The sequence below is a fragment of the Cryptotermes secundus genome, unplaced genomic scaffold (genome assembly GCF_002891405.2).
Source record: "Cryptotermes secundus unplaced genomic scaffold, Csec_1.0 scaffold238, whole genome shotgun sequence".
Lineage (NCBI taxonomy): Eukaryota > Metazoa > Arthropoda > Insecta > Blattodea > Kalotermitidae > Cryptotermes > Cryptotermes secundus.
Genome location: NW_019728500.1, coordinates 1,544,390 through 1,565,935, shown reverse-complemented (window position 1 = coordinate 1,565,935; position 21,546 = coordinate 1,544,390). Strand labels below are relative to the sequence as shown.

Sequence of the window (21,546 nt, the reverse complement as noted above, 5' to 3'; positions counted from 1 at the left end):
GAATGATCAAGACGAAGAGGATGAGGTGGGCAGGTCATGTAGCACGAATGGGGGAGACGAGGAATGCGTATAGGATAGTGGTGGGAAAGCCAGAAGGAAAAAGATCACAGGGAAGACCAAGGCGTAGGTGGTTGGACAATATTAGAATGGATCTTAGGGAGATAGGATGGGATGGTATGGGTTGGACAGATCTGGCTCAGGATAGGGACGAGGCGAGGGCTCTTGTGAACACGGTAATGAACCTTCAGATTCCATTAAATGCTGGGAAATTCTTGAGTAGCTGCAGAATTGGCGGCTCCTCCAGAAGGGCTCAGCTCCATGAGTAAGTAAGTAAGTAAGTAAGTCAATGTTTACCGGGTCCATATGATTTCATTACAAAATTAATGCGTCATTTACACGTTCCATTCTGTAAATATTTTCCCGATCTGGGCGATGTGAGGGGAGGAGAAATTCTACAAATTAATTAATTACTTGTCTGAAATTTCCACTGTTGAGGGAACTTAGACAACAAAAACCGTACCGCCATGATTAAGTTCAGCCGAGCTTAAATAATCTATAAACATTCCAGTTTAAACAATGAAAAAAAAAAGAAACATGTACACTTATATTACAATAAGCTTACCTGAAATAAAATCACAGTTACAAACTGTTAAAATTACAAGGGTCAGGGCACGTTACTCTCCCTCCCCATCTCCACGCCTCTTGTTCAGCTATCAAACACAGCCGCTACGAGAGTTAAGTCCAGTAATTAACTTTTTAATTCAACTGAAATCCGCCATAAGAGCGCTGGAATCACATATACTTTCAAGAGTTCGTATTACAGGGATGATCTACGTAGGGGGCCAGTGAATCAATTATGGCCAGCAACTTATGTTGCCTTCTTCTTTCTTCCAAATTTAATTTCCATCAAAACAGTTCAAGTAACAGAATTTACTTCCTGTAATTTTATGATCGAATTGTCGACTAGAAATTTGTTATTTTCTTTGTATAACTTAAAAGAAATTGAAATTCATAAACGGGTACCTTGAAATGTCAATAGATGGCAGGAAAAACTTCTCTGATAATTAAACTGCACACGTACGAACTGTATTCAGGACAAGTGAGGCCGAGTGCGAGGCGACAAATGGCGTTCATAACACAGAATGGGTTAATAATAAGTATATTTAGGCCCATATCGATGCAATCACGATTTCATACCATACGAAACAACTTACTGTTTTCAGGAACACAGATTTTTAAAGTTTAACTTAAAAATGGTTTCTTGCTTCATATAACCATGCAGTATCAGATGATGGTACTCTGTAGCGTCGAACGAGAATTGGTATGGTGATCAGGAATGGAGGTACGAAGATGTCCGAAAGCAGGCGGGTGAATGACGGTTTTTACTGGAATACTGTGGGCTTACTGGGGGAAAAAAAATGGCTACTTCTGGTTTTCAACTAAGAACTATCGATATGGGCTTGAATACTGCTGCATATGTAAGATTTGAAGCCTTAAATTAATTTAAATAATATTGTGGCGTGCAGCCAGAAAGCCGGAATAGTTAAGGAGATCAGGGTTGATTTCCTAGGCAACGAGGAACGTTCCCGCGACAACGGCTAGGAATCAGAACATTAGCAATCCCTAAAGGGGCCCATACACGTACGAGTCTGGCTCGCGATTACGACTCGGCTCGGGTTCCAATGAGACAAACTCGTCCGTGTGTGGTTCGCCACGAGCCGGGCTGGGCCGAGTCCGGCGGGGCTCACCAGGGCCTTCGGTGGGACTCGGCTCGGCGACGGTTCGATATTGGTTAGTATGTGTGTGGGCGGTCCCGAGTCAGACTCGTGTATCTACACGCCACACGAACAGTGTGATGAGTCGCGGTACTACGGAGGAACCATGTCGGCTTCCATGTGTAACAAAACATTCATGAGCCCGGAGCCTTTGTCACGGTTTTTAGAAGAGTGCCGTGAATTGCCGGTTCTGTGGCAGGTTCGCAGCACACAGTATTCGAACAGGGGAAAACGGGATGAGGCCTGGGATTTACTCGTGCAGTTCACGAGACAGAAAATCCGCGGTGCTGACTTGAATCCGGGCATCATTTAGGAAAGAACTGCGCCGAGTTCGGGAAAGCAGCAAGAGAAGTGATGCGTCTGCATTCATCTAGAATTATCACCGCTGCTGCAACTTGCTTCGATTAACTCATTCTGGATACTGAAATGTACGAGCAAAGTTGGGAGTCAGCTCATGGGTGTGTGGTGAAATTAATCCGAGCCCGGCTCCCGAGTCAAGCTCGCCGAGCCGGACTCGTACGTGTAAGGGCCCCTTAACAGTGGAGTTTCCACAGTTACACACGAATTGTTGAAGCAGCGTTTGCAATGCAGCAGGCGAGGTGAACCCTTCGACATGGTGTTCCCTATTGAGTCCGAGTGCAAGTTATAAGAGTCCAACTGCGACAAGAGACTAGTTCAGTTTGTATTTGACCTTAGAAGAGCAGAGTTGGTATTCGGCAAGAGAACAGACTAGAAGACACTTCACCAAGAATAGTGGTGAGAGGGTGACGTAACATTGAAGAGGAAACGTCCGAATCCGTTATAAGTTGTGAATAAGACCCCGGGATAAGAACTCATCTCTACCCATTACAGAGCAGAACAGCTACCCCCGTCTTTCCTTACTTGCGGGACACGTAATGGTAGTACAGGAAACGAACTCTCGCCTACCAGCACCAAAACCACAATTCTCCTACCTTCCCGCTTAACTTCTCGCCATCCACAAGAAGAAGGAGGAGGGCAGTAACTCCAGTGGAGGCGTCCAGACACGAGGTGCAGGAGAGCCGTAACACCGGAAGGAAGGGATACAGGTAAAGAACTAACAAGCGACGAAAAGTTGGGCAAAAGGCAGTTCCAAGTGGTGCCGAACGCAGGGCAACACAGAACAACAAAGTGAGCGGCAATAGCCTAGCAAACACGCGTCAGTATTTACAGATTCAGTTCCCACGTCACAGAAGACATACTGTTTCTTCATTACAAAGGCCAATTGGTTAATATATGAAATAATCGCTTTTTATTCAGGGAATAATATGAAACACGTAAATTCATTCTATGTATAAAATGGAAAGTTTCCTAATGTTATAAAGCATGTGGAACAGTTGGTTAATGACAGGCGGATGACACGCTATGATTTAAAATTAAAAAATGCATTATAATATGTACCCTTAATTATACTGACTTTCGTAACTGATTCAGAAAGGGACGATTAGAGACAGAACTTCATTAAATTCATGCATCATTAACCCTCTCCATGTTACGCAACAGATATCCCTCTTATCAAGAACTGGTCTGCCCTGCCATCTCTCGACTGTCAGAGTTAGCTGTACTTTAGCATCCTGTTGCACTAATACGTATGTATATATACGTAACTACCGTCCCAAATGCAACATTTACTCTCGTCTTTCATGCAGTATCTTATTAGCCACTGGTGGTGCCTTAAAAACAGGCGTCATAAGTCAGTGTAATAGTATTCGAACATAACCCGATTTATTTACATAAAAAGGATTGAAATGTTTAACAGTTGTTCATTCTATACTGTTATATCTGTTATATTAGCCATGGATTACTGGTTTCTTGGACTTCGTCCATCGTCCAGTGATTGAAGTTATATTTTTCTAAGGGATCCCAAGAGAGCAGGTGTCTCCCACTCACCTGAGGACGGAAACAAGTCCAGTTTCCCAAACGTCGTGTTTTTTAATTTTTTAAAATACTGGACGATGGGCAAAGTCCAAGAATCCAACAATTCGGAGTGTTATACACCATCATCATAACCATTTCGAATCTATATTGTTAGTCATGTTTTGTAATTGTCTTTTTGCGTAATTACATACTTATGGAAGCGGGACCCTGTGAAATTTCTGTTCCTAAACATAACGCTAGTTGAAAACAGTTTCCCCAAGATATGGAAAAATAACTCTCGCAAAGGCTGTGTTTAAAGTCAGGCTGAGAAATCCATTGTTTGGTACAGCAACACGAAAGAAAAGGGACAACGACGTGATATTAATGTCTTCCTCGCTTAAGAGCGAGAGACACATATGACGTCATTTCTCAGTCTTTCGTTAACTGCATCAAAAAATAATGGAACAATAATGAAATTATTTAACTCACAGTGAGAACCAACTGACAGCGTGAGTGGTTTCTTCTTCCGTCGCATTAGGGACGTCCACACACGCTTATGTGCCATCTTACGTATTGTTGAACAGTCACAATACCATCACACGACAGCACTGCGAGGATCTCACGACAATTACGTTCCAACAGGGACTATGACGCAATGACAGAAACGAACTACACAAATTCCAACATGTCACAGTCACGGGTCCGGACTGAAGGCAGCATACACAGCAGCAGGTCTCTGTTCATTTCTTCACATAAAGAAGGCGCTGAGATTCAAGTTTTCACATCCAATTGAATTATTTCACATGTAACAATACAAAGCTGGGCGCCATTATTATAGAGAAATTACTGAACTCAATAATTTGTAGTTGATAGACGCTAACTATTAAAAATCTAATCAGATATGACACATCTGACGAGGCACTTTAAATCTGAGAATGTTAAGAATGATAGAATGCATTAAACACGCACTAGTTCAGAAAGCGCTGGCCGTGTACGTGATTCGTTATTGTATGAGTATGTCTGCAACACGGTATACCAACATAGAAGCGAGAAGTGTCAAGTTGGAAGCAAGGAATGTAGATTTCAGTCTACCGTATTGAAAGCGTGAAACTCTGGCATATGGAGCCTATAAATGTTGTTCTATACTATGACCAATCCCTACGTATCACTAGCTAAAGCCCACACCCAAGGCGTCGGCAACTGTGACGTATTTTCGCTGATCGAGGTTGGTACCCCGTAAGTATTCTCAGAGCAACAACGTCTTAACGCTCAAGCACAACACGTAAATAATTCAGAACAAACATCAGACAAAATGAAGTTAGACAACACAAGGACTCTGTGATCAATGAAGAATGGCTTGCATGGTCAGTGCCATTTTTCGCTACTAATGTACAACGGCCACCGCATTTTGAACCGTAACTATTAAATCTTATCTGTAATCGTTAAAATTCCATTACCATTCTAAAACATACCACACGATCTATGCTGTTATCAGTTCCGTTACTGAAGTACTAGTGAAATGGCAGATAAGATAAGGAACTTGTACTTCCGCAGCGCTCAGCCAACCAGACTAGACCGGTAAGTTACGCAAAACGAGAAACGTTGACTTGTACTTAGCAGACTGCGGCTGCGCAGATGTAAGTACCGGCAACTATGGACACGACTAGGCGGGAACCCCAAGCGCAGTGGATGTGTCAGACGCTGCCAAGGGAGACTGGTTGGCGATTTAACAAAGGGAAATAAACATGTTATCAGCTACTGTTCAATGGAGGAAGTGTGACGCAGACAATCCGACCACGATCTTCCTCTCCATTGCTCTGAACAGCAGCAGAAAAAGATTTTATATACATCTGCAATCTGGCATTGTTCTGAACAGCAGCAGAAAAAGATTTTACATACTACATCTGCAATCTGGCACGGTTCGTGGTGGGTTACACTTTCGTACAGAGATTATGTTCCAGTTTGTCTTACTTAACTCGCGGTGCTGAGTCCTTCTTGGGGAGCCGCCAATTCTGCAGCCACTCAAGAATTTCTCAGTATGTTATGGAACCCGAAGGTTCATTACTATGTTCACAAGAGCCCTCCACTGGTCCCTATCCTGAGCCAGATCAATCCAATCCATACCATCCCATCTATCTCTCTAAGATCCATTTTAATACTGTTCACCCACCTACGCCTTGGTCTTCACAGTCTATGTCTAGATGATTTTATTTTCAACCCCAAACGAAAAGCAACGCTTCTCCCCGTGACATTTCCTCAAAAGGAAAGGACATCCCGTGATTCAGGTACATAACCAGGCGAAGCTTATTTTGGAACCAGTGGCGTCGTTTTAATAATTGAAAAAATATATCTCAGACGGTTTAGTGACTAGACTACGGGTTGGACAACCAGCGTTCGATTCCTAGTGGAAGTAAGATATTTATCCCTTCTCCACAGGGTCCAGACCCGCTCTGGGGCCCTATCCGCGGAGGTAAAACGGCAGGGGCGTGAAGCTGACCACTCCCCTCCATCTAATACCGAGGTCAAGAATGGCGAATCTATACCTCCACTCTCCCATACGCCTTCACGGCCTAGCACTTAATTTTTTTCCTTGGCATTACAGCCCCAGTGGGCCTAGGCCTACCTCCATGAACTTCTCCGAGCACTTAATTACCGTATCGCTTTTAATATAAAACGGATATTTCTCACACATCCCCCTTGAAAAATTGAAGTGCGTCATAAATTCGAGAAATGTACATCTTTATATTTTTTTTTACTAAAAGCCACATTCAAAATCTGGGTGCTTCTTAAATTATGGGGCGTCTTATATTCGAAGTGATGTAGTAGAGAATGTAAATAATAAGATAAATCACTTTCCAAGTGACACCGCTCGAGAAAATAATTTCTACGTTGGAATTACTGCTCCGCTTTAAGAAACATGTTATTCAGTACCGGAGAAAGATACCTGTCACAATGAAAACTATCCAAAAATAACTTCTCTTTTGCTATGTTTGGTAACAGCCTCTGGTTATCACGTTCCAGTAATTCTCAGTACTAATGTTTTGGAGAGTATCTATCCGGCAAAAATACCTTACATAGAAATATAAAAATTTCCCAAACTTCACATCTGAATATATAATTTTAAAAGGTAAACCATTCATAACGAATCGTATATGATGACAGCAGATAAATGTGACGTCATTATAGCTCACGTTTTAATACATAACTGTCGATGGTCATCTTTGATAAAGAATTGTATGAGATAACAGTCCTCTATAGAACGCTACAACATGACGTCATATGATATTTTTCGATTGCAACTCTTGATAACGCAATCACATATGATAACGATGGACAACGAACTAATGTTACGTCTTTGTATCTCATATTTAAATATAATTTCAACATTCTTTTCGATGGCAAACTCTAGATGGTAATGGAGAATAGGAAAGTCAACATTCTACAAACAACTAGAATGCTTTTATATTCAGGAGTTTCAGAACCTAAATCTCGTTGGTGCCTTGAATACAGAATTGCATCTTGTAAAAAGAATTTTCTACAAAGCAATAAAGTTCACTGTTCACATTTATTTCACCAAGAAGACTGAACCGAGTTACAAAACACATTCACTACACAAACTTCTGGCAGAGCACAACTCACAAGTGACTGATCCGCAGACAAGAAGACAAACAAAGGGGCCCAGGGCGTGATCACCATCCTGTGTTGCAAACCGCTCACTTCCGTTTACATGGCCGCCAAGAAAGGAAAAGCGGCCACCCGTCTCCATTGGACGAACGGCTTCTTCCATATACAGAAGACAACTCTGATGTTTAGAACATGAACTTGAAATTTAATGGCTCAAGAAGAAGGCGGGTTACCTAACGAGGCAACAACAATTAAGATACTCCGGAAGTTCCCACAATTCAACTGACATTAGAACGAATAGAGAGAGATTTTCACGGTCCTTCAACGTTTGTGTTGGCATTGATCGTGATGAATACCAAGGCTTCGAGAAGTTTATGCTGATTTAATTTGACGCTTGGCTGAGTAGCATTGCTTGCCAATACTTCACCGGGATATATGAACACTGTGTTCGGGTCCACCCCAAACTGCTATTAGTTCACGCTGTTTAGAAGCAAAGTGGCTCATGGTACACAATTCCCCCCCAGTTCTTACGACAAACAAATTTAACAAATTCCCTGTCATTAAATCCTAATGAAGAAATTCTGCCTTTAGTCCGTATTCTGAGCTATTTCAATCCAATCAACATCCTCAGATATGTTCTTATATGATCAGAATTGCCGATCCCAGTGGCCGTGCGGTCTAAGGCATGAACTGTCTTCGCCCTTTCGAACACTGGGATTGTGGATTCGAATCCCACTCGAGGCATGGGTGTCTGTGTGAGCCTTTATGGTTGTGTTGTTCTGTGTGTAGGCAGCGGTCTTTATACGGGCTGATTCCCCGTCCAAGGAGTCCTACAGACTGTGTATAGAATTAAGAAAACTCATCGGGATACCAACCCGCGACCTTCCTGTTTGTAGCATAGTGCCTCAACCAACTATGCTACCGCGTGCTACATGCAACTATACAATATATAAAACAATACAATGTATAATAACTACATTACACTTAAGATGGAGTAAGACACTACGCCATGAATTAACTTAAATACGTATATTAATATCACAGGGTAACGCGATAAAAAGGCACTTTTCCCTGTGCTTAACTAATTAATAACTACGCCATGAAGGCGTGTGGGGTAGTAGGTATATAGGATCCACATTTTCTTGACCTCGGCACTATCTGGAGGTGAGTGGTCAGCTTCACGCCCCTACTGCTTTACCTCCGGGGAAAGAGGCCCCGGTACCCACGGGATGGGCCCTAGAGCCGGTCTGGACGACGTGGAGGAGAGAAAATTTTAGACTCTGCCAGGACTCGAACTCCGATCCCTCGGTCGTCCAGTCCGCAGCCAGTCGCTATACAGACTACAAGGTATTAGAAGAAATCTAGCACTGGACAACGTAATCAGAAAGTTGTAGTTGGCCCAAGACTCACGGTGTCAACATAACATGCGTTAAGGATAATCAGTTGCATGTACAGCAAACAAGACGACAACTCAAACAAGAGCCGTACCATAACTTGTCCTTGCGTAAGAGGAGATGGGTTGAAGCAACAGCCTCTTTGTTTACTCTCAACTTACAATCGCGCCTTTCGTGCGCCTCTTCGTATGATGACGACAGGCACTATAAGCCGTTACATCAACTTCGTAGTATTCGTATTGCTGATTGCCCGTGTGGAGAATATCGCAGCATGTAGGCGCCTTCCTAAGTAATGAATCTATAAACGGCCGTTGCTAAGCAACACATTCCTAACATGCGCCAATGGACTGACCAGAAAGCGATGTTTTTTGCGCGGTCCGCGTCTATGGCTGCATATGCAACAATGGATACAGTAACAGAGGAAGGGTGTTCTCTGTGCGGTATGTGTCGAGATATAAGTAGACAATCAGTGGAGTCAGTTCAGACACCCGTGTGGAGGCGGGGTCGAGTACCTCCACCGTGACCCTGCGAGTCGTAGGAGGCGAAGAAAAGGGAAGTCTCAAATCTCAGGCAGTAAAATATGGTAGCGAGTCCCAAGAAACTCGGACCCAAGAAAGACTACGCTGGCAAGGGCCAGCTGCATACACAAAAGGCAGACCCGTCCTCTCGTCAGAGAGGGTGCACCACAAAAACAAGACCGTAACTGTCAAACAGTAATAAATATCTGGTCATGAGCCCCACATGGGGCTCGATACCAGGACCTACTGACTGGCTGACAGTCAGTCGCAATGTGACTGACTTTGAGTTAGTGCATCCTCTCTCTCTCTATACATATATATATATATTTTTTTTCAGTTGAGTTGAGTGAAGCGGAGGGAGTTAAGTCATTGTGAGCTGTTGCTGTTACAGACTGGTAGCTGAGGCAGGGGGACATTTCGGGTACCCAGAGTAAAGGCGCGTCCACATTACTCGTGCTCGTGTTTGTGCTCAAGCTCGCCAGGCTTGTGCTCGTCGGGAGACTCGTCTGGCTTTTACTTGTGCCTGTAAATCTTCGTCCACACTACTTCAGTTGCTCGCCAGGCTTCGGCGCGTGAGGATCCGTATATTTACTCGTAGTGTGTATAGGCTGTAGTCGTATTTTAATTTATTGGCTATAGTTTTTAAATTAAAAATTTTAAATTTGCTTGTCTCGTGGCTTGTCATATCGTCCACATTACTCGCTAGCATAGCGAGTCGCACGAGCACGAGTAATGTGGACGCGCCTTAAGGGAAACGTCCCATGTTGGAAACCGTTACCATACAACTACTGGGTAAGATACAGCAAGCCGAAAAGACTTATTGCGTGCTGTAGTGAAGTGTAGGGTGTTTGAATTAGTAAAACTGTTATAGTTACTTGTAGTTACGATATGTAAGCGTTCAATAAATCCAATCACCAATCCAAACTCCGTCCATAGTCACTCTATCACGTGACAATACATTTACATTCATAAGATATTGTCTTAACAATTCGAGAATATTTTCATTCCAAAAGAGATGAGGTAAAAGCGAATGAAGAAAATTACATAATGAGGAGCTTCACAAATTGCGGGGCATGCGTGATGTTATTATACAGAGCGGAGAGGGATTGGCGAGGCATTTAACACGCATGAAGACACAACACTTCGTTTGGGAAACCTGTCAGAGAAGACTTCTTGGAAGATCGTGCGTAGATGATGGGATAATATTAAGATGGGTGTTAGGGAAGTAGGCCGTGTTTATGCGGTTAACTTTTATTGTATTTGCACCTCATTACTTTAACTTGCAGATGCTGAGTTGCATACGGATTCAGCGCAAGCTTAAATGCAAAGACATTCGATCACAGACAAGTTTCTCAAGGAAACGAAAGAGAACCTAACCATTTTGTGCTGATATCACTGATGTCATGTGAATGGCCACGCCATAGCTCAAGCGGTTAGTTGCTGACTTGCCATCGCGGCGGTCCGGGTTCGATCCCGGGTCTGGTCAAGTGGGATTTGTGGTGGACAAAGTGGCGTTGGGGCAGGTTTTTTTCCGAGTACTTCGGTTTCCCCTACCAATCTTCATTCCACCAATTACTCCACAATCACCCTCACCTATCATCTTGGGCTGGTACAATAGGCCAGAAGTGGCCGCAGTACAAGGGACGTAGTCCCACGCCACTAGCATTAAAAATAGTCAGTGACGTACAAGTTGAAGTCTTGGCGCGGGAATTGGCTATCTAGACTCGGTATTTTCGTGATTGTCATTCTGATTGAGAATTTCACTTCACATACAAAAGCGTGTGACGGAGCTATATTAATATATTTTTGATATTTTGGATATTATCCATCCTCCAGGAAGATGGATAATGTCCATAAACTACAGAACTATTTCACTCTAATTTGATCTTAAAAACTGATTTCGTCTCATGTCCCCCCATACTCTTCCGCCCAGTTTGGAAAGTTGCTGCGTAAAGGTTGGGCCACACAGAGCGCTACGCTATGTTCGCTACGTACGCTACGTATGCTGTGTACACTCTGCGACGCAGCTAACATAGGGAACATAGCGTACGGAAGTCTGTGTGGCCAGTCACATTGGCAATAAAGGGAGATACGTGTATTTTTCTGTTCGTATAGCGAACATAGCGTACGTAGCGTGCGTCGCGCACGTAGCGCTCTGTGTGGCCGAACCTTTACCCATTTCAGGATGCCCCACGAGGTAGTCCAAGGCTTGGCTTCGTTATACAACATCAATCAGTGGACTGCACGGCAGCGCTTTGGTATCCTGTCTGCGTAACAGGCGCCCAATTTGAGACCGCTCAAAGGAACCCATTGCTCAAAGACAAATACAACTGTACACAACACGCAGAATCATGACAATGCCGTCACAGACATAAAACAACTAAACATTTCCGCGGGCTGTAATTTCCAAATAACAAGTTTCAGCTGTCACTCTGTTCGCAGCCGTCAATAACAGCGTCGGTCTGACGACGCCACTGGCCTTTAAAGAGAAAACTTAAAGCATATCCCTTCAGGGATAATTTCTTAACACATCTATATTATGGAGCGGTAAAAAGACATTTGTTTGTATAACATGTTTTAACAATATTAACGACCTGTGGACAATGGTATTGTACACACACACTCAAGTTGGAAATCGATGTGTTACCTCACTCTCACCGGTAAGCTTACTTTGCAAACAAAACCAATATTACGAAAGTTCATCGCAGTTCCGAGATATCACGACATAAATTTCAACACTTCAAAATAGCAGTGAAAACTGTCTCTGTTGGCCACTTGCGGTTCCATCGAAACCCGGCCAAATTAAGCAGACGGTCAACTTGCAGAAAACAGTGCTACCATCCTTTCCCATTTTTAGCCCAATTTCCTACAGTAGGCTTATGCGTTCTTCATGCTGTCTGTGTGTGTGTGTCTCTGTGAATCCCCCTTCTATTAACCTTTGAATGCCTGAACCAATCTTTACGAAACCTGGCATGTGTGTCATGGCACCTGAGCCCATCTTGACGGCTTAGTTCATAAATTCCTCACGTCAATCTGTGTGTTTGTATGTGTATCATACTTATCGTTGCCAGGCAAAGACTAGGCAAAATGTGTCCCTCATTTAATTGCTAGGCAACGGCTCGGGATAAACGTTGCCGCTGCAATAAATATATATGCAACAACAGAAGAATTGTTGGGCACGTGGTTTTCTATGATGTCCGTTTCGTGTCATAGAAAAGATGGCGATTAGTTCTTCTCAGAACTTCTTGTTTAGTCTATAAAAGCAACATTCTTAATCACTGCCTTGTATTATTTGTCATTGCGTTAAGCTTTCTGAAGCTCTTCACTTCGTTTCTGACCTCGTGTAGGAGCCGGTACAGCTCCACCGTTCTTAACCTCGGTAATTTTTAAATTCCGCATTTGAAAGCAGACTTCAGCTGTTGGTGAATGCAGTCCACAGGCTCGGTTCAGATTACGATCTGGTTAAAGTCTTCAGCGTAGTTTCCAGACCGGCCCAGGAGGCACAGAAGCGAATATCCGGGATACAATCTTTGAGAGAAGCTGTACACATCTGTGAGTGTGTCTTCTGTTTAGCAGAAGTGTCTCGAGTTTAGCAGAAGTGTCTCCGAGTTTAGCAGAAGTGTCTCCGACTTACGCCGAAGGCTGCAACGCAGTTCCCTACTTTTTACTCCATTTCAATACTGCCTAAACTTTGTAGTCCGTGTTTATTGTTTCGCTTCTTTGTTGTTTTGTAGAAATGACGTTGACTTCTCTTCCTTCACAATTTTGGCATATGACACTACGGCTGAAAAAGGTGTATTGCCCTGTGGTTTTCATTTTCTTCTGAGCGACGTCACTGGTTAATTTAAGTAATGACTTCTTCGCAAACTAAACTAAACTTTTAAGACTTATGTCCGAATTTTCTGAGAATTACACTGTTTTAAGTTGTAATCAATACTTTAAGAATATACAATTAACTAACTCCGTGGCTTCAGTCCGCAAGCGAACTATACTGCTCGAGAGACCGCCGCTTGTCGGAGAAGTTAGTGCCAAACTTAGCGGATAGATGGCGTCGCGTGGTCATCGTAACAAATCCCCAATACACAATTAAAACATAAAATCTTTGCATCCATTTGATGACTTGTTATAACAAAGGAATGAAAAATGAAACGAAATTCTTTTTGGCGCCTTGAACTCAACACTAACAGGAAGGTGCAATTCATACAAGCATCATTATAAAGTAACTAGCAGAGGTCAACGAGAGGTGCTGCATTCTTGTGGTAAAACGGGACAACTAATTACCGAAATCGACAGTGAACTTAATTTCCTGCAGAGTCCTACCAGCCGTGCGTACCTTACTGTTTCTCTCATGACGCAAGATGCTGTCATAATGTAAATGTGTATTGTGAGAAGAGATTTTATTTATTTAAACGACGCTCAGCAACATATGACACCATCATGCTGTCCATTGTGACTCTAGCCTTAAATTATGAACCTGTCATCATGATGAAATAGCTGTTTCCTGTACAACTGAAAATAAGCTATTTGCTCTATCGCATAGGGCGTGAGGTCGTTGGTCTACCTTAGTCGATCTGTAGACAAGTAAATTTACTTATGTTACCCATGCTTTCAGCGTTAATTAGAGTACATTTTACTGACTTACCCACAAAGTAGAAAACAGAAAAGGCTGATGTGTACACTCACCTGTAAAGAAAAAGAAATACACGTTAAGAAAATCTACTAAATGATCCGACTGAAGGTACAAACAAAACAAATTCCGTGGGTTTAGTCCGCAAGCGAACTATATCGACCGAGCGACCGCCGCCAACTTAAGCGGGTGTCACTTGGTCAGCGCAACGGCTCTCCACGGCCGTTAATTTCGGTTTTCTAGACCGGAGCCACTATTTTTCTTTTAATGTAGCTCCTCAATTATCCTCACGAGGCTGAGTGGACCCTGTTCTAGACACACTACTTCTCAGAAAATCTGGTAGCGCCGGGAATCGAACCCAGGTCCTCTGGATCTGTAGCCAGGAACTCTGACCACTAGACCGACTAAAGATATGACAGCTTAATTAGTCAAATACCTTATACTAGAATCCTAATAATACTGAAAATAATAATGAGTCTCTTTAACTTCCCAACCAATTCGTCTTTCACTTACATCCAGTAAAATATGTAAAACTGTACAGCATGCTTTGATATTATAAACTTATATTTACAGTGTGTATGCTTGGGTTTCGTACGGTTCTCAGAATAGAGCAATTATTTGTAACAGAGAAAGAGTGTGCTCTCTGTGAGGTAAACTGTAAAGTTTCCCCTCTGCTTAACTAATTAAGCGCTACCTCATGAAGGCGTATGGGAGAGTGGATGTACAGATCCATATTTTCTTGATCTGTGTACCAGCTGGAGGTGAGTGGTCAGCTTCACGTCCAGGCCCCTTTACCTCTCTGCGGAAAGAGCCCCCGGTACCCATTGGATAGGAGACTGTGTGGGCCCCAGAGCCGGTCTGGACGACCCTACCGAGACTTGAATTTAAAGATATTATTTAGATGAAATTCATGGCTTCGGAATTTAAGAATGTATACCGAGATATGTAGGGACACGCGATAGCGTAGTTTGTTGAGGCACTATACTACAAGGCGGAAGGTCGCGGGATCGAATCCCGATGAGGTCATTCGATTTTTTTTCAATTTTACTTAATCCTTCCAGCCGCACTATGGCCCTGGGGTCGACTCAACCTCTAACAGAAATGAGTACCAGGAATTAATTAAATAATTTTCCTGGGGAATAAAGCGCGGCCGGAGCGTAAGGCTGACAACCTTACCGCCATCTTTGAGCTGATTGTCTAGAAAATATGGGATTCTCAACATCTCACAACCCTATGGGCCTCCACGGCCTGTTACCTTTACTTTTACTTTTTTACTTATACCGAAGTATGTACATCCGCCCCCAACGGGGTGAGCAAGTACAATAACCCTTACATGAATCTAATTTTCGCTTCTTTTTGCTAATTTCAGACTCTTTTTGCATCGAAAGAGAAACGTAGAAAAATGAAATGATTTAAAGGCAGGTTTTAACTTCAGTGTCATGCTTCAGAATGGCTGAAACTAATTACTAGTACGAAAGGAATGAATACTTTCACCTCTTTCAGAACTCCGAAAGGACAATTTGGCTTGCAGCAAATGAACTCGCTAACAGAGAAACGAATTTTGCAGTTCATGCCATGGAAAAGCACCAGCAGATAAAGCCACGAGAGTCACGTGTCTGGATTGTGTTGGATTATGGACCAGAATTGGGTCGAAATAATTCGGTGCCTGGAGCAATATCTCATTACAGATACATCACGTGTTACCTCCCCTCACAACTAACGATCTAATTCTCGACCACGAAGATGAGTAGCGAATAGCGTTTCAAATAGTCTACTTTTACAGTCACTGTAATTTTTATGACGTCCATTTCAATAAACTGAGTTATTTGTTTTATCTTTTGAGATGTGGAATTTCTTGATTCTCGAGTACACTGTTACGCCGATTATCTGAATAGCCAGTTAACCGAATCACCGTAATCAAGGAACGCGTCTGATAAATAAACATCACTGTTGGACATTTTCAAATGTGATATGTTTGAAAATACGTGTATTAATTTATAATTTCATGTATTAATTTTTCATATTTCACCTATTTTAAAAGTTTCTAGTTTTCATTGTTATAACAGTACAGTACATTATAGTAGTGTTATAATAATGCTTCTACGCGGTAGGAATTTAATCCAATTATCCGACTTTTCGATTATCAAAACCATCTTTGTCATTAAAGAATTCGGATAATCGCCTTTCTACTGTAATCCCGTATCTTATACAGAACCTGAAAGTTCATTACCGTGTTCACAAGAGCCCCTACCCATAATCACATGAACCTAAGCCATAAGATTACACTCTGTGCCTCTGAGATTCACTTTAATACAAGTATCGTTCTCCCTCTACGCCTAGGTCTACCAAGTGATATCTGCTCTTCAGGCTTTCTAACTGAAGCGTATGCATTTTTCGTTCTCCCTCTACGCCTAGGTCTACCATGTCACGTCTTCTCTACAGACTTTCTAACTGAAGCGTATGCATTTCTCGTTCTCCCATGCGCCTTTTAATGCGGCTTGCAACGTCGGGCGCCCAAAGTAGCATCGGATGTGTTTCGACACGACATTAACATGGTATCTGTTTATCCGAACAGGTTGAAATAGTGGTAACGCTTTACACATGTAGATAAAAGTTTGATATTTTGAACTCGGTCAAATTACCAGCCATCCTGACTGAAATTTTCTATCGTATTCCTCTTCTTGTCCACGAAAATATTGGGACATTTACCACAGAATATACAGCAGCTATTTCCAATGTCATAAAATTATGTTGGTCGCTGTCGATTGTCTTACTTAAATTTAAAAACATACAACGTTTCGGAAACTGGATCCAATCTCGTCACCAGGTATGAAAAACGGCAAGGATTCTGTACAGTTGTGCTCCTTCGACAAGGCCCAGCTGAATATATTCCTTCCTATTTTTATAGCTGATGACGGAAGCAGATCCAGCTTCCGAAAGTTCAACTCCGTGACCTGTAGTCCGCAAGCGAACTATACCGACCGAGATGCCGCCGCTTGTCGGCGAAGTTTAGTGCCAACTTCTGCGGATAGAGGTATCGCGTGGTCAGCGCAACGGATCCCCACGGCCGTTAATCTCGGTTTCCTAGACCGGACCGAAAGATGAAAGATCATACAATTTTAAAGTTAACTAATGAAAAGGGCAGTGTCTAATACAATAATTTTATAATTAATAACAGAACACTGTCACGGACCTTTAGAGAATCATCTCCAAAATCCTTACCTGCTTACCACTTCACAAACATCTATTGCGTTATCGAGAGAGAATCAAACCCTAGACTCCTGTATGGGAAAGCTACAAGGCAGAACCAATTTACCGAATGAAGGCGCGAGTAAACGTGCTAATTAAACGAAAGGAACATCAAAGGAAATCATATTTACGAGTATGTAATTCAATATTCTTGTCATAACTTTCAGGGAGAAAAATGCAGTTGGTAATTTACTACCAAGAATTGCTAAATACTTCTAGAAATTACACGATGGATGTGTGTGAACTTTCTCACCACAGCAACGTCGAATGAGTTAATGTCGATTGGTACGGCGCGCGTGCGCGAACCTACAAGCTGCTGTCTGACAACTTCAGTTCACGTTTCGCAAAATAGTCACGCACTCTTTGTACTGGTTACAAGCCTCATTATAGTTCATTCAACAAAATTAAGGGATATTCTGAAAATGAAAGCAAATTCTCTCTTTTTCCATAAAATATTCATTCCACGAAACAAATTGGTGGCTTTCCCATCGCAAAGAGATGCAATGTTAGTATCACAGGCACGTAGCTTGCACGCAATAGACGGCTGCAATATCACCATGGCGTCAATTTAAAATAGCGCCAATTTACAAGTCCATGATATGGGCTAATTATTCTTCAGAGAGTATTTTATACATAGTGGGATTTTAAAGTACTGTGAAATGTATACACATTGCTAGGCAAGGACTCAGCAAACAACATTCCCGCGTAAGCAAAAGCATGCAACAATAGGACTATACTGCTAGGCAACAGCTCAGTAAACACTCCTCCTCAACAACAGAGGATGTGTTTTCTGAGTGGTCCGTGCAAAATGGTTATTAAGAAGTGTTCGGTAGACTGAATAACCCGTGTGGAGGCGGAATCGAATACCTCCACCGTGCCCCTGAGAGTCGGAGGAGGCGACGAAAAGGGAAGTCTCAAATCTGAGAGAGTAAAATATGGTCGCATGTCCGTCCCAAGGGACTCGGACTTCAGAAAGACTGCGCTGGTAAGTTTCAGCAGCATATACAAAAGGCAGACCCGTCCTCTGGTCAGAGAGGGCGTCCAAAAAAAAAAATAAGACCGTAACTGTCAAACAGTAATAAATATTTGGTCATGAGCCCCAGATGGGGCTCGACACCAAGACTTACTGACTGTCTGACCGTCAGTCGCAATGTGACATAGAGAAGTAGAGAACTGAGAGTGATGAGTCGAGTTTCGAGACGCCAGCCTGCCAGGGTAAGAGCTTGGGAGCAGAGGAATTGAACTGAATCGAGTCTTCGGAATTGGCAGCTGCAGGATAATGACAAGAAAGGAATTAGGCTTTGAAACGAAAACTTCATGTATGATTTGAAGCGACAGCGAGACTGTTATAGATCCGTTGCAAGGATACGACTAGTGAAGATTTAGAACCCTAGTGCGTGTGTAACCGTGAACTGCAAAGTGTGTAAATCAGCGATAGCGCTGTATTTCCTGTAGTCCCGAGTTGTGAATGTATAAGTTGCAATAAGTCCAATCATCCAATCCAAAACCCGTCTTATAAGTCACCCCCTATAGGTGACAGTACTTTAGAGGGGTATAGGTTTCTTCTACGGATCCTGCAGCCCCCTTTCTGGAACGTTCATCTTAGGGCTGCGCAAATCTATAGTTAATCCTAGCATAAGACTTCGCAATTTAGAGTCTTTTCATATTACATTTCGGACAATATCAGAGAATTTTACCCCATTTGAAACAGAAATAATTTTGTCACTTTAAAACTCCCACCTCACCTCACCGTGCTGTCCAAGCGCACAAACTAGGTCCTGGCGACCGAGTCATGGCAGAGTAAGTGGAAACACTGACGAGGTCCATTTCTGGTATACAGGGGCCTGTTACGAATAGGAAATTTAACACAAATCAATTCATGACTGGATATGTGCAAACGGACAGATGCGGGATTGCCAAACACAGATGCGGGGNGGGGGGGGGGAGGTGGATGGACTTATAGACACACTCGCACGCGTGCGTTTATGTATATTATATATACATAGGTACACAGACGGACAGACAGGCAGGAAAGCAAAGGACACTAAAATATCGCATCTGTTTCGTTATAAAATTCGCTTGAAAGCCGAGTGTTACAGACTTTTCAGTTTGCGTTCTATGCCTACATTTCATCTCTTTTTATGGAATACGATGGTTCGTTTACGTCATTAGATTTCATTGTTTTTTATTTATTCTTTATTAAAAGCTGTGTTCCCTCTGCTACTGTCCGCTGTTTCTGTTCGTCATGCATACAGTAACTGTTTATGTGGACAACAGACAAATCCAATCAGTTGCCCACGTCACGTCGCAACAATCGAGTGACCACGCAAACAAATGGACATCGACTGTGAAGATAATACAACTCAAACTTCCTTATAAAGAGAACACCAAGTCCTGACAATTCATGCGATATGCCCGGTGCTGTTTTCAACACTACGTGGGTTGAATGCAGCTATCACTGGTGAAACAAAAGACAGAGCTTTTATTATTATCATCATCATACTCCATCACGATGCACTTTTGCATTCATATGAAACGTCAACGGTGATGAGACATGTCCTCAGATAATCTATATTAATGCTAAAGTAACCTTACTGCTGACGTCCAGTGGTTTTCCAGAACGATTTGCATATGTTTACTTATATGGGGTAGTGAGAAGCTGAGTCTTTCTTGAGAAGCCAATAGTTGCTCAGCTATTCAAAAGAAAGCGGCGCAAAGACACTGTCTACACACTTTGCCACATACGACCCTTAAGATGGAGACAGTAAGATGCTTTGAAAAGTCAGTGAACTTCTACCGGACTATACGGCGTCTGATCACAGAAGACAGTTCTCTTTCTGAAACTTTGGTTGCGAGATGAGAACGTACGAGAGCTTGTTCACAAGGAAGCCCACAGCCGCGGGCCAGCGAAGCTTCACATGGGCCTATTTCTTGTTGCGAATGCACACAGTGGCTGTATTCAGGAAGCGCGTGTACAGACCATTGTTAATGCAACAGGCGCTACTTCAAGCGGGGGCCCACAGTTGAGATCTGGAGGCAGGATGTTTGAATAAGAAGTGTACACATAACTACACTCATTATGTCCCCCAAAGAGACAGTTCTCTGTTAACAGAGAGCGCTACCACATGCCTGTTTTCTTTATTGCTAGTGGGGTGGGACTAAGTCCCTTGTACTGCGGCCACTTCTGGCCTATTGTACCAGTCCCAGATGACAGGTGAGGGTGATTGTGGAGCATATGCTAGAATGAAGATTGGCAGGGGAAACCAAAGTACTCGGAGAAAACTTGCCCCAGCGCCACTTTGTCCACCACAAATCCCACTTGACCAGACCCGGGATCGAACCCGGGCCGCCGCGGTGGGAAGCCAGCGTGAGCTATGGCGCGGCCAACCACATGGTTGTTAATATCATGGCACATAAAGACGTCAGTAATCTGGTTCCCTACATATTAAGGAAGCCACGATAGCTCGGTCGGTATAGCGATGAGCTACGAGCTGAGACGGCAGAGGAACGAGACACTAAGTCGTCTAGACCGCCTCTGGGGATCACCGAGCCTCCCATCCAATGGGTACCGGGAGATATTTAGCATGTGGTGAAACAGCCGGGGCGTGAGTCTGACCAGTTACCTCCGTCTAGTACCAAGGTTAAGAATGGTGGAGCTATATTTCCAATTCCCGATCAGTCTTCATGGCGTGATGCATAATTAATTAAGCACAGGGACAGTTTTATCTTTACATATTTATTGCCATGTTTATTTAATGACGCTGAAAGCAAGTAGCTGATATTATATAACGTGGAATGATTGGACCGTTACTAAATGATATATTGCGAAGTATGAGAATGGAAGCTGGCGTGGCCTATTTGAATATATCATCTCGGCGTTCACCTGGAGGGAGTGAGCAAACAAACGAAAAACCTCAGTGAGCATAGCCTGTACACCGACCAAGATTAAAGCCCGGCACCTCTCGGATACAAGCTGGAACTGCTACAGCTATGGCCCACTTCATTTTCATGTTCATTTCATATAACCAAGCATACAGAGTGGGCTATAAGTCAGTTTACTCAGAACATTCTCTTGTATTTACGGGAATGTTCAGGTTAAACCTGCCTGTCAAATTTGTACAACGGCATCACAACGTTGTGAGCTGTGCACTGAATAAGGAGGGCCTCATTTCGATATTTTTTTTATAAATTTATCTAGTTACATCCCAGGATTGGTCTCAAGGGAGTGATGAAACCGTGATACAACCTCCGTCAAGATTTTCGGTGTTCCAGCAGAGATTCGAACTGAGCACCTCCCAGTATTAGTCAGAAGCGTTAGTCTGCTGCTTCACTAAATTGCTCAGTCACTGTCGAATCCTTCCTCGAGCATGTTCACGCCATTAACTCGTATACTCAGCGGATCAGTCTTTTCTGAAAGTGGGGGAAACACACAGAAAGATGACATACGAGTACTTCGTGGCCTGTAGTCCGCAAGCGAACTATAC

The 21,546-nt window shown here is 43.0% G+C and overlaps 1 protein-coding gene across 9 annotated transcripts in view; it reads right to left on the bottom strand.

Moving 5' to 3' along the window:
- LOC111865176 (probable Ras GTPase-activating protein) overlaps nt 1-21,546 on the bottom strand; it is a 569,826-nt gene that overhangs the window by 235,673 nt on the left and 312,607 nt on the right. For 2 of the 9 annotated variants that reach the window (XM_023852978.2, XM_033751720.1), the window contains exons 1-2: nt 7,133-7,314; nt 4,140-4,579 (exon numbers count right to left, since the gene is read on the bottom strand). The exons of 4 other annotated variants lie outside the window; for them this stretch is intronic. In XM_023852978.2, the coding sequence (XP_023708746.1) occupies nt 4,140-4,215 (76 nt within the window). In that variant the 5' untranslated portion in view covers nt 4,216-4,579; nt 7,133-7,314. Of the gene's footprint in view, nt 1-4,139; nt 5,079-7,132; nt 7,316-21,546 lie in introns of those variants that run through there. 3 more of the 9 variants (XM_023852975.2, XM_023852977.2, XM_023852976.2) reach the window with 3 other exon arrangements.